This window comes from Gasterosteus aculeatus, chromosome 13 (genome assembly GCF_964276395.1).
Source record: "Gasterosteus aculeatus chromosome 13, fGasAcu3.hap1.1, whole genome shotgun sequence".
Lineage (NCBI taxonomy): Eukaryota > Metazoa > Chordata > Actinopteri > Perciformes > Gasterosteidae > Gasterosteus > Gasterosteus aculeatus.
In genome coordinates this window covers 2,285,257-2,297,756 of record NC_135701.1, presented here as the reverse complement: position 1 = coordinate 2,297,756, position 12,500 = coordinate 2,285,257, and the positions used below count along the sequence as shown (strand labels likewise).

General features: G+C 41.0%; 1 protein-coding gene across 3 annotated transcripts; it reads right to left on the bottom strand.

The window, feature by feature from the left end:
• Positions 1-564: 564 nt before the first annotated feature.
• Positions 565-11,688, bottom strand: arrdc1a (arrestin domain containing 1a). 3 transcript variants are annotated; one of them, XR_013452068.1, is made up of 9 exons: positions 11,447-11,682; positions 9,507-9,617; positions 9,057-9,107; positions 6,568-6,722; positions 5,157-5,339; positions 4,852-5,028; positions 3,082-3,577; positions 1,814-1,911; positions 565-1,523 (listed from the first exon to the last, which is right to left on the bottom strand). XR_013452068.1 is itself a non-coding variant. In XM_040196540.2 (8 exons), exons 1-8 carry the CDS (start codon positions 11,562-11,564, stop codon positions 1,486-1,488), a joined length of 1,329 nt encoding a protein of 442 aa, XP_040052474.1. In that variant the 5' UTR covers positions 11,565-11,688; the 3' UTR covers positions 565-1,485. The 3 variants fall into 3 exon arrangements, 2 of the variants coding, with proteins under 2 accessions (XP_040052474.1, XP_077943449.1); XM_040196540.2 differs by lacking the exon at positions 1,814-1,911 and having other exon boundaries at positions 11,447-11,688; XM_078087323.1 differs by lacking the exons at positions 565-1,523; positions 1,814-1,911 and adding an exon at positions 2,573-2,693 and having other exon boundaries at positions 2,959-3,577.
• Positions 11,689-12,500: the final 812 nt, after the last annotated feature.

The following is a 12,500-nucleotide window of genomic DNA, read 5'->3' as shown; positions in this document are numbered from 1 at the left end:
AAATTTGACTACGGTCAAAATATTTACGGCAATTTAAATTGCCGTAAATATTTAGATCGAACTTTATTGAGAATTTGGCACAACACAGCGACTTGCAAGTAGCGCAGCGTCTTAAATAAAGTGACGTGTGTCTTAATGCGAGGCTTTAGAAATGAACACTGGACCCTGAAGAAAATGTGAAGGTCTCTAAACCCTTGCGGGTAAAAAGAAAAGGAACATATTGGTGGCCTCCAGTAGTGAGGCTGCAGATTGCAGCCAATTAGAAACCCCTCTCTCACTCATCCCTTTCCAAAACTAGTGTGAAACCATGGGAGCGCCTCCATCACCATGTGGACGCTACCTAAGTCAGACGGTAGCAAACTGTCTCAAGGTTTGGCCATTCCAGTATTATCGCAATCAAGTAGGTTAACAGTTAGTTACAGACATGCTACTAATATGCAGTCTCAATCAGTTAAGTTCCATCCGTTACAAACAAAAGTGTAAACTTAAACAGCATCAGAAGGCAGAATTGTGTGGAAATGGAACGGCCTCTTGTCGGAAATATGAGACACTGGTTGACATAAGTGATTTGAGCAGCTTTATTGTATTCCAGACAGCAAAAGAAAAACTTGAGAGTAAATAAATAAAATGTGTTTTTTCTTAAAGGATTTAACTTGAAAAAATATTTTAAAATATGATTAAATTACACATCAAGAATTGCCAAAGAAAACCTCAAATAACAGTGATATTGCATTTCTGTTAACTACTAAAATAAGAAAACGAGACAGACAGGATCTCTTGCGCCAAGAGCCAACGTACATTCAGCAGGGAAAGAATACAAAAGCATCATTCTCCAAGCAGGGCCATGCATGATATTCTTACAAAAATAAATGGAGCAATATCTATAGTTTATTATCACCATAAAATTAAAAAACTACTGATCAAAGCCATATAAAAAATGTTTAATCCAGTCTTCAATACTCAAATCAAGAATGGAGATGATAATAACACACATCTTAATTTCTTATTTGACTTTTCACAAAAGGTATATCATACACACATATATTTGAGATGAGATATGGTTGTATTACACAACTTTTTTGTAAAAACAAAAATTTAAACGTTTAGACATCACAGATGCCATCTAAGTGATTACTAAATAACCCCCTTCTAAAAACCGTCTTGTTGCTGTAATAACTGCCTCTCAAATTCCGTATATTACTCAATTTTTTCAAAGTGCCAAAAGTATACAAAAATGGACTGACAGTTGATTGACTGAGGCAGGTTTGAAAGAGAGAACGCGCCCTATGGATAAGTGAAGGAATTGTTCACCAAGCCCTTAGAGGTCCTGGTCAATTCAAAATGCTGATTCACCTACATTTAGAAAAGCTTTAAACCTGCACCTGAAATAACATCATCACACCAGGTTACATTACGATTCCTGTCTTGTCCTCTTACAATGACAGGCCAGCGTAGAGGTGAGAGGTCGCTGGTTCTTCTTCCACTTCACAAGTTGCAGCTGTCGTTATAAGAAGGAGGAGCATCTGGAACAGACAGTCACCATCAGCTGGTCATTACACAAACAGTTACGGATCACATTTTCCACACCAGATGCTCACAGCGGTATGAGCCTAATGAGCAACAACTTCTACTGATCATATGCGCTTCTGCTTCTATCACAATATTAACAGGACATATGCATACGTTTTTCCCTAAGAAGTTGAATTGGCAATACATTTTATACCAGCACTGAGTAATGTGTGTTGGTCTAACAATAGAATTTAAGATTGTTTTATTAGTCTACCAATGACTGAACTGCTTTTGAGATGTGTACCAACTAGATCCCTCAGGTCATCTGATAGTGGCCTTTTACTTGTTCCTAAGGTCTGGAGCCCGAGACCGCTCAGCCTTTAGAAGGGCCTGCTGGACGACCTAAGGGGAGGAGAGAAAACTTAAAAATACCCTTTTAGTCTGGCACTTAGCCACTACTTGTACTAGTACACTTTCTCAAAGTTATATGTCTATGATAATGTAAATGTTTCACTCATTATGTTCAGCACATGGAATTGAAAATGATGCTCGGCTTGATGACAGTTGATTGTTGGCCAAACCCAACCTTCATCAATGTGGTACGGCAACTTATACGTAGCCTGGGAGGCAACGTAGAGCAAATTAATGCCTCAAAGCAGGCATATGTAAGCATTTTGGTAAACTCTTAACTGATCTGGACTTCCATCCCAGAGAAAATGACTGTCAGAAAGTTAAAGTTAAGTCAGGGTTTGCATAGGGGGGAAAAAGAGAGTCCCTGATAAAGACCATCTTACAATGAAATGTTGCCTATGACCTCAAATGAATAACAGTATGCAAATGTTATTTCTGTCAGGATCCAGAAAGAATCACTAACAAAAGGATTACCAACATACATTGTGGGAAATACAGGCGTGTTAAAATCAGCCCTAAAGGCTGGCGCATGCTTCTGCGCAGGCTTCGTGTCGACGCACTTGTTTCAATGCATGGTTTTAAAAGGCTTGCGCGTGTTGCAAAGCAATTCACCGCCAGAACAACAGGTGGAGTAACGTGTTTTGTTGAAGACGACCTAGAGAGTCACGTCTTCGTGTGTGGAAGTCGTTGGTTGGTTTATTTATTTATCATAGACTTTATTGCCCCGTGCATTGCCACTGCTGCTTTTTTCCCCCCGAAAATACGGGACAAATGTGTCCCGTATTTTCCTCCACAACTTTGTTCCCCTCGACCGGCAAACCGACGTTTGTGGAGATCTCCCTCCACGAATCAGAGGCCATCCGCGCATCCTTATTTCTTCCGACAAAAGCTCTTTAATCGGATTCATTCTCTCGTAAAAAAAAAAAAAAGACTTTGGAAAGGATGTAGTTAGCAGACCAATCACAGTCTTGCAGGCTGCGTGAGTCTTGCGTAGCTTTTGACGCTAGTCTAGAAAAATGGGTCAACGCACGCAAGGAGGGGTGAAAAGGCACAAGAGACACACAAGAAGCATAAACTAGGCTTACGTTGCAGCCTTGTTCTTCTCTACAAACAGCGTCATGCAGTCCACATGGAGAATGTGCTTGCGGGCTGCCAACTGACCTTGGGGATAAGATGAGGTGCTGTAATCTGGAGGCAGGATGAGTGGTGTTGGCATTGAGCTGGGACCGTTCTCAGGGGGGTACGGTGCTGTGGTTCCTGGTGGCCCACTGGGTACAGTGCCAGGCCCGTTGTGCTGCTGGTTCTGGGCGAAAAAGAGGCCGGGAGCATAGCTGAAAGCGTTGGGTGACACCAGCTGAGACTGCCTCTTGTTGGGGAAGACGTCATTCAATTGAGTGCCGCCCTCGGCTCCCTGGTGGCCCTCAGCTGGAGGAGCGCTGGGGGAGTTATGAGAGGACATCCTGTGACGGGGAGCAGGTTTCGGGGCAGGGCGTGGGGGCAGAGTGGGGGAGATGTTGGGGGTTGATGCTTGTGTATCTTCAGCTGCTGCAGAGGAGGGAGGATCTGCTTGTTTGGAAGGGTGCAGTTTTTCATCTAGTGAGACGTTCCCGATGTGGATGGGTAATGTCAACATGACGTCTGGAGACTTTAGACTGACCTGATCAGAGGAAAAGAGGATGTTATATGTTGTTGAGGAATACAGAACGTTGACCCACGACCTACTCTTATTCTAAAGAAACCAAAAGGCGCCAAAATTCAGTATGTAAATGTTTCAGAGTGGCAAATCTTGATAGGGTTATTGTTAGGGTTAGAATAAACAATAAACGTCTACAAGGAATCACATAGAGCAGTTTCACTAAGCTTGTGAATAAAAATTCTGTAGCTATATGTTTAAAGGAAGCATGCCTGAGGCATTGAATGCTCGAAGGGTTTGCTAGCAGCTTCGTCTGTTAGTTAGTTAGACATTGAAGCCATATCTACTGACCCCCTCCTGTAAATGAATAATCAATACACGTAAATAAAATATCTGTGCAGATTTCTTACTTTAAAAAAATATTGAATGCACAAAAATAGGAAACTATTTAAATAACGATAACGTTGGAATGTGGAGGAAACCCAATACTTTCTCTTCAGTGGGTACAGGGAAACTAGTCAGAATTGAGGGAATGATTGATGGACAATCCTTGAAGAAAATATGATGCATTCTGCAGATGACTTGAGACTGGGGCAGAGGTTCATCTTCCAGCAGGACAATGACCCTGAACATACAGAGCTACAATGGAATGGTTTAGATCGAAGATGTTAATCTTCTAAAATGGCCCAGTCAAAGCCCACACCCAATCCAGAATATATGGCAATATCTGAAAATTGATGTTCATGGATGGTCTCCATCTAAGCAGACTGAGCTTCAGCTTTTTGCCAAGAATGGACAAACATTTCCATCTCTAGATGTTGTGGTGAGTCACCTGATGCCAGCAATCAGGCGCTAAGGAAACCGGCTGCACCCCAATCGCGGGTTGGGCGCCGGCAGCTGGTGCCACTTAACCAAACCCCATTTAAGCGGCAGGCTCACACCAAAAGAGGTCCGTCTCCTGCGCGAGTGGGAGAGACTTGTTCTAACACCTCTTGCTTTATCTTCAGACACCAGCGCCTGACGCTCAGCCCGCACATCCTGGAAGCCCAAGATCGTTGTTAAACCCGCTGCACACCCGAAGACCGAGCACAAGAGGAGCACTACCATTCTCCTGCACCTTTTGGACACTGTTGTCCTTGTTATTTGGAACGATTGTCAATAAAACCCTTTCTAAGGATGGGTTACAGTCTCAGTGTATCAGACCCGAGATGACAAGGCAGGGCATTTTTCGTGCTCTGCGATTGAGAACTGAAAATGTCAGGGATAATTTCAGTGTCAGTATTTCAAGCATATCTTACTTTGACATAGTATTCAATCTTAATAAGATCACAGCCAGCCAGGGAGGACCGAGGGAGAGGCGGAACAATAATCTGCTCTTTCCACTCCAACTCCTTGCCAGCCTTTACCACACCACCCGCCACTTCTACAATCGTTTTCACATCATGGGTAGGCCTCTTGGTCTCGTAGGTAACTCTCTGAAAGCACATGAAGATTCACAAATTGGAGTACAAAGAAATGATACTAAAAACACAAAGGGCCGAGATAGGGAAAAGCAGGAACTTCACATGCCCATCACAGGATCAGTCAGAACCAAAGCGTTTACCTGCATGAGGCTGGCTGCCACGTTGCCTGTGGTCTTCCCAGACTGGTTGTGAATGTTGACCAACACCTGGATGATCTGGTCTGGGGTGTAACCCTTCCTGTCGCACTGGGCCTTCAGGTCCACTGTGCCCGTCTTCACCAGCATGTAGGTGAACTGCTGCTTTACTGCTGATGAGCAGGTTCCCTGCATGAAGAAGGGCCTTTTAACCCGCTGACATGGATTTGTGTTTGCTTAAACAGGCCAAGTGGTTTTCTTCGATATGGTATATTACCAGGTAGTGGACAATATAGAAATAGCACAGATCTGGACTCTAGACATGGTTATCATGGCTTAGCTTACAGACTGGAGGCACAAGTCAATGCCTGATATTTGAATCAATCAGAAAGAAGCTCTTTGGTCAACAAGCCCTAATTTACTGTAATGTTGCAAGTGAGCTGTGTGCTTTTATAGTTAAACAGAGTCACAACTCCTCTTCTACTGCAATATCACAGTTAAACTCAATATAACAAGCATAACAGTTATGAAGAACAAAATATGCCAAATCAGTAGTATTTCTATGCTAGTTACTTTTTCAATATGCATCCAACAAAAACAGTCCTCAATGAAACTTTTAGGATAACATTTGTTCCGTATGTTCAATATGACAACAGATGGATTAAACAAGGAATTGAAAACTTGATTCAGATCATAGATATGACAATAACGTATACAATATAATAACACATCAAGACATACCTGAGGATTTTGTTAACATTTGTTTAACATTTATTTAACATTTATTTAAAATTTAAAATTGATAAAAATGTCAAAACCATTTGTTATTTTTTGTATTTAATTACTGGGGTCAATTTGAGAAAGGATGGGGGAAGGCTTGGATAGGCGTCAAAACACAGAATCTACAAGGGGATTTCAGACGTGTTGGTGGGTCATGACCTGGAAGTTAGGTAACATTGTCCACCTGCCTCAAGTAGTAGTGACTATTTAACAGTTTGCTTGCCTGAGAAATAAAATACTAATGCATTTGTGAGATAACTTTACAGGTCACTTTAACTATATGTTAAGCAAATTAAGCAACCATGGAGAAGGTGAAGACACATTATCAAGCCACTTGAGTTGTGTTGATTGTTGCTATTGAAGTTGACAATGATGGTCTGTGTTATTATTATTAATATTAACAGTGACATACAGGGATCTTTCCATCCCACATTCTTAGGGCTCAAACGCATCGGACAATCCGACTACATAAAGGTTCTGACAGATCAATGACTGAATTGTGATTTCACATTTATCTCAGTTTAGAAATGAGATTAACATGTTGGTGGTACGTTTATTAACTCAGAAGACCTGGATTCGTATTGTGTATAAGTCTAATCAGTCACAGATTGTCTATGTTCACACATCCATGTCTTACCCATATGTCTGGCAATTCATTCAGGTTTAGAAAGCGTATTAGATAGAAAGCTTTCTCTGTGTTGTAGTCCTTGACAAACCGCGGTGTGTCAATAAAGGCTCTCACTCTGTAAACGATCCTACCATAGCTGCCTTCAAAAGATGTTGGAGCAGATTCTGTGCGAAAGAAATCAAATATGTATTAGTGTTATCATGGTGAAATACAGAATGAAGTATTTGCACTGCTTTAGATTTACCTGGAGCCTTCTCATCATTTGGAATCTTATGCAATAAGTCACATAAAAATCTGCCATGTCCATACATTTGAGTGTGAAGACTTTCAGCTTTAATTCAATACATTTTAATAAAACACCACCCGTTTAGGAATTACAGCCATTTTGACACAGTCCTCCCCATTTTCAGAGGCTCAAAAGTAATTAGAAAAACTAACATAGTTGTTAATATATATAAAGATCTATATATCTAATATACATATTATGTAATGTGTACTGTTATATAAAAGGATTTTTTAAACATACTGATATTATGCAGTCATCAGTTACGTGCGGCGCTGTCAATAAGAGGCTAGGCACTGATGAATGCCAGATTACCTCATTTGTTTGTCTATGCTAACACGTAAATAGCACACACGCACAGTCGATATAAAGGAATGTCCCATCAGGACCACATGTCGTGTACGCACGCACACACACAGACGCACGCACGCGCACACACGCACAAAGGACCAGTTAGGTTGCTTTTGAGTTTCTGTGGTGTAACTTATCACAATAAAGGAAAGGCTAAACAAACGGAGTTACCAATGGCAAGAGGCAATGGATTGAAGCGTACTCTGGTCCAAGAATCATGATGTCCATCAATGAGCAAAAAATGCCTGACATCATAAAAAGGGTTATTGATAAAAAAAACTCATTTGACAAGTTTGTATAACTGTTTTTGAGGGGAATCAATCTTATTACCAAAGGACACAGAATGTTTTCTTCTGATCCCACTTATCAGTGTCATACTCTTAAACCAATTGTGACCAAAAAAAGGACTCAAAACGAATAAATTGTTGTAAAAGAGTCAAACATTGCTGATGCCAACAGGCACTGCGGTTACAGACTGCACTGGAATAAGGAAGTGGAGCTGTGGTCATTAGGTGACGGGTAGTGTTGGTTGTGGCACACCTTTCATTTCTTTTAAATAAATAACAAAGGAGATTATTTTCAATAGTTCTCTAAATGACTCTAAAATAAAAAGGCTAAAATAAAAAGGTCATGTCAACAAGTGCTTTCAAAAAGCACTTTTTGTAACAGTAATGACACTTGGCAATAATAGAGGTGTTTTAGGGGTAAATCATCCAGGAAAAAAATCTGGAACAAATTCTTAAAAACATAAACAATACCAATGTCAAAGTTCTCCCAATTTATCTCAATAGTAGATTTTCAACTTTGTTTGGTATCACAGTGGCGAGGCGTTTCTTTTCAGTTCAATTGTGACAACTTTGCATTCAACAAAGCAATTCTTGGGATCTACTTCACACAGGCAAACACTCAAATAGTGACGTGTCTGTGGGAATACATTCATTTCACAAATCTCTCTGCTTAACGATCATTTTCTCTCTCCAGTGAAAGGCAAATGGTTCACGGGATTCTCATCTCTTCCAATGGAGTCATAGCCAGAACCTTCTACTGCTGCGTTTACACCAAAAGCGAACGCTTTACACACCCGAGAGGGTGTGTGGTTTATCGCCTTGGCTCCCTAAAGACAGTTATCACTTCCGCTATCCACCATGGAAAAAAATAAATAGAAATAACCACTATTTCCCAAAACTTTTGCCAACGTTGGAATATTTCAACTTTGGCAAAAAAGAAGCAGAAGGACCACCTCCGACAGTTTGCAGTGATAAGAGCCCCCGAAAACAAACAAGGTGGAGTTTCTAACCCAAACCCCAACACTTGTCCACTGCCTCCAGCTGTCCCTGCAGAGGCATCGGCTTTATCTGCATATGATGGCGACGACAACAGGTCACGTCCACAACATCGGTACCCCACAGAAGTCTGTAGAGGTTGACTTAAATTGGCCGGCGCCGGAGCAGGTTCAGCTTTTTGGATGTGTTGCTATGGTGTTGCTATGGCTAACTTGATTTGTGGAACCCCCCAACCCTGACCTATATAATCCTATCCTGAAAATGTTAGTTAGCCACGTACAGGGAACAGGGCCCAGCTCTTAAATATTGCAATTGGAATGTGTGGTAGTTGATATCTGCACAAATGTCTAATATTGTCAAATTTAAGGTACTGTCTCATAATAAGTTAGTTTGGTTACCATCAGTACAATATTCCACAGAACACTCATAAGCCCCAGTAAATGATGGACTAAAGCCCCTTCCTCTCTGCTATTTAACCATAAGAAGGGTAAACATCAACATGCCAGGACATGTCAAAATACACACAAACATAGGAAAGAATGTGCAGACACCAGTGTTCATCCCATCACTCGTTCACTTACCTGGTATGAGAAACTTAAAGGGAAAGGTATGTTTTCCCTGTTTCAGGGTTCCTGCAAGAGACAAAGAGACATTGTCAGTGGAAGCAGTAACAATCACCCTGCTGTTTCCCACCATGACAACATGCCTCCAGGCTGCCTGCGCCGCACACTGTGGCTAATGGGAACCTTGCCTGTCTTTTTAAACTTTAAATTGTGGAAAACTATTGCTTTGTTGACATAAAATAGGTTTTTCAATGTGTTTGTGTGTTTTTTCTTTTGTGTATTATGAACTTTCTTGTGGTAAATAGACTCACAGGCAAATGGCTCAGTTGGCCTGAATAATGTCATCGGTGACTGGACACTGACTGGCCCCCTATGTGAACTGTTCTGATGTGACAAACAGCACTTATTAATAGCAGATGGATCAAGCTCTTGGATAGATAGCGCGATCAGTTTGGTTGTTGGGCGTACCTTTATCTGCAACAGAGACGGTGCTGTTGAAGTACTGTTCCTCCGCGGTCCATGCCGTGTCATTTACCTTACTTGTGACACCACAGAAACCGTTGCAGTTTATTTTGACGGCTGTAAATAAAAAATGCACAAGTTTTAAGTGTGAAACCCTTTTCAAAAGCCAACAATAATTGTCTCTCTTGGAAAGTGTGTTACACCAAAGCACAGAGCAAGAGGTGGGGAAGAAGAGAGTTGCTCACTGGTACGCATACTGAAACATAGCGCTATTTTTCTTTTTAATTTCAGACTTTTTCAGTGGGGGGTAATTTCAGGGTGGGGGGGGCGGCTCACTCCTGATGTAATGGTAGGGGAAACACTGGTTAGCAACACCTTTTTCTTGTTTTCATGGATTGAAGATGAACGCCACACTCCATAGTAATTTAAAAAGGAATGTTCCCCTGGATCCAGAGACTACTACTGATGATGGATTGGGGCTCTGAGCAGGCAACTCCAGCTCTTCCCAGCAATCACAAAATCAATTCTACTTTTGCTTTGTGCATGATGGCGTGACACATTTGCAAACACGGAAGTAACAAAAATAAACTGTTACATCTAACTTGGGAGTGTATGGTTACGTATGGTTAGGGAAGCATGGGAAGTAAAATCAAACCAGGAATAAATGGACAGACCTACGACAATACATGTTCATATACACACATGTATACCTCACAATAAGATACACATCACATGTGTCCCGATGCGATGCTCCGTGATACAAAGTGTAACTTGTAACACCTTGATAGTTTGCTGCATTCATCCCCTATTGATCAAACCTACATCAAAAGTACTTAAATGTGTATTTGCATTGCAAATAGTCCTTGAGCAAAGGGAGTGTATGATATATAGTATATTGTATTCTCATACAGTGTCATTGAACCCTTTTTACTTCATTTTAAACCAAAATGCATACCGTGTTATTTTCTTATTTTGCACTGAACACTCTTTACTTATGCGTAGATGCCATCAACATCGTATGAAATGGACATACATAAGGTAAAGGACTCCCTATAGCTGGGTCCTTCCCATTTACGTGCCATTGGTCCAGCAACTGCTCGACGACATTACTTCCTCCCACCTCTTGTGTGTGTGTGTGTGTGTGTGTGTGTGTGTGCGCAATAACAAATAACATCAAGTAACCCACGATGACTGAAACATCTGTCACTTTTGATTTGGAATGACATGTCAATATTTGCCATCATGGATTGAAACTCTTGCATGGGGAGGGAGTTTGTTGAATCTGTGACGCGACAGTCGAACCGGCTCTACCTGAAGAATGTAACCAAGCCAGACAGAAAGTCCTCAACACAGACGAGATGCTTCCATCGAATCAACCAATTACTGTGACAATGGTCTCATGTATCACTTCATAATCTGGCCAAATGGACTCGCACAGTAACATGTGGAAACATAGCAAACAGCTTGACTGTGGATGGAGGGCCGTAGATTTGAAATGAGTGGAATCACCTTAAGAAAAAAACATTGTCTGAGCTCACTAACAGACCACGTGAGCCTCACGGAGGAACAACACTTACTAAAGTGCTGCAGTACACTCAAGAAAGAATTACGCATGACAACATTCAATATTTTTTAGATCAATATAAAATGGTCGAACTATTGCCCCTAAAATGATCTCATTTTTGACAAGTGTGTATGTAATGCACAGCTTAGAAATCGTTCCCAGTAAGTGTGTGGTTTATGGCTGAGACATTTCTCCCACATTACAGACCAAAATGACCATTTAAAATGATGATGAATACGCGATGCCTTTCTTAGATGAAAGCTTTAGCTGTAGGAAAGCCTAGGAAAGCCCTCATCCAGGTTCAACACTCACTTCCTTGTTTAGCTTCGACAACCTTTTCTCCCCAGGTGCGCGGTGCGCGTGTAACAGCATGCGCTCTCACCTTTACACTGCAGCGCCTCGTCCAGTTTGAATGTCACGGCTCCAGAGATGGACTCGCCCGGGGTGTAAACCTCTTTTTTTTGGTCAAATGTGATCTCAAACTCTTGAAGTTTGCCCATGTTTTCCACGATCACAGCAGAAATCCCTAAAGATCACCTGAGCGCACAAACAACATGCGCATTCACCGCTCGCTGTCCCCGCCCTGGCGTGACGTCAGCAAAGTGTCAAAGATAACAAGTGAATGAAGCATCGATGACTCAGGTCATTTCTAATTTTAAGAAAAGTTCCTAGGAAACTAATATTTTACATAATTAAGTTGATGTAATGAAACGAACGTCCGACGTGGAGCATTCTGTTTTTTTAATCAGAAGTTTTCTATATGTTGAATGTAACCTTTGAGGATCCCAGATAACGTTTGATAACATCACTGCACCTTGTTTGAGCATACATTTACCCTTTTGAGAAACCAACCTGAAAACATAAGACATCTGAAAGTGGACGTGGACACAAAGATAAAACTACTGCTAATAATGGTAGCCTACTTATGAAAATGTATCAATAATGAGACAAACCAGGTTACTGTGTCCGATCGACTTTTAACTCAGCACGCTCTAGTGGACGGAAAAGCATTTGTTAACAAAAGATTTCATTTGTGTTTGCAAAAAGGGATTTCACACATTTTTTACCATGATTATTGTCACAAGAAGCGTTTATTTTTTACATTTTTTGAAGCCATCTGTAGCCTAAATAATGTCTAAACACACAACTCCAATGCTTAGAGAATAAAAGATTGAATTTCAATTGATAATAGTCAACTGCTACAATGTATTGTAAGCTGCTTAAAGTTTGGGATAAAGTTGAACTTAATTCCCTAACAACTAGTTTAAGTTGCAGTGAAACCATCTCTTCAAACAACCAAATGACATTTCACAAGATAACATTTGGCTACGTACTGATAATCTGCTATACGTTTACACACTTATAGATCTCTCCCTCATTTGGCAACTTTTGACTTAATCCAAAAGTTGTTTACAGGTTGTTCCGTTCTGCTAACA

Bases quoted from the DNA above. Each gene is read 5' to 3' on its own strand.
- arrdc1a (XM_078087323.1), bottom strand. From the start codon at position 11,564: ATGGGCAAACTTCAAGAGTTTGAGATCACATTTGACCAAAAAAAAGAG. The intron at 5,029-5,156 runs GTAAACGCTTTG...ATGTGCTTTCAG, and splicing joins TGGCAGCCAGCCTCATGCAG to AGAGTTACCTACGAGACCAA. The intron at 3,578-4,851 runs GTAAGATATGCT...TCCTCTGATCAG, and splicing joins AGATTGAATACTATGTCAAA to GTCAGTCTAAAGTCTCCAGA.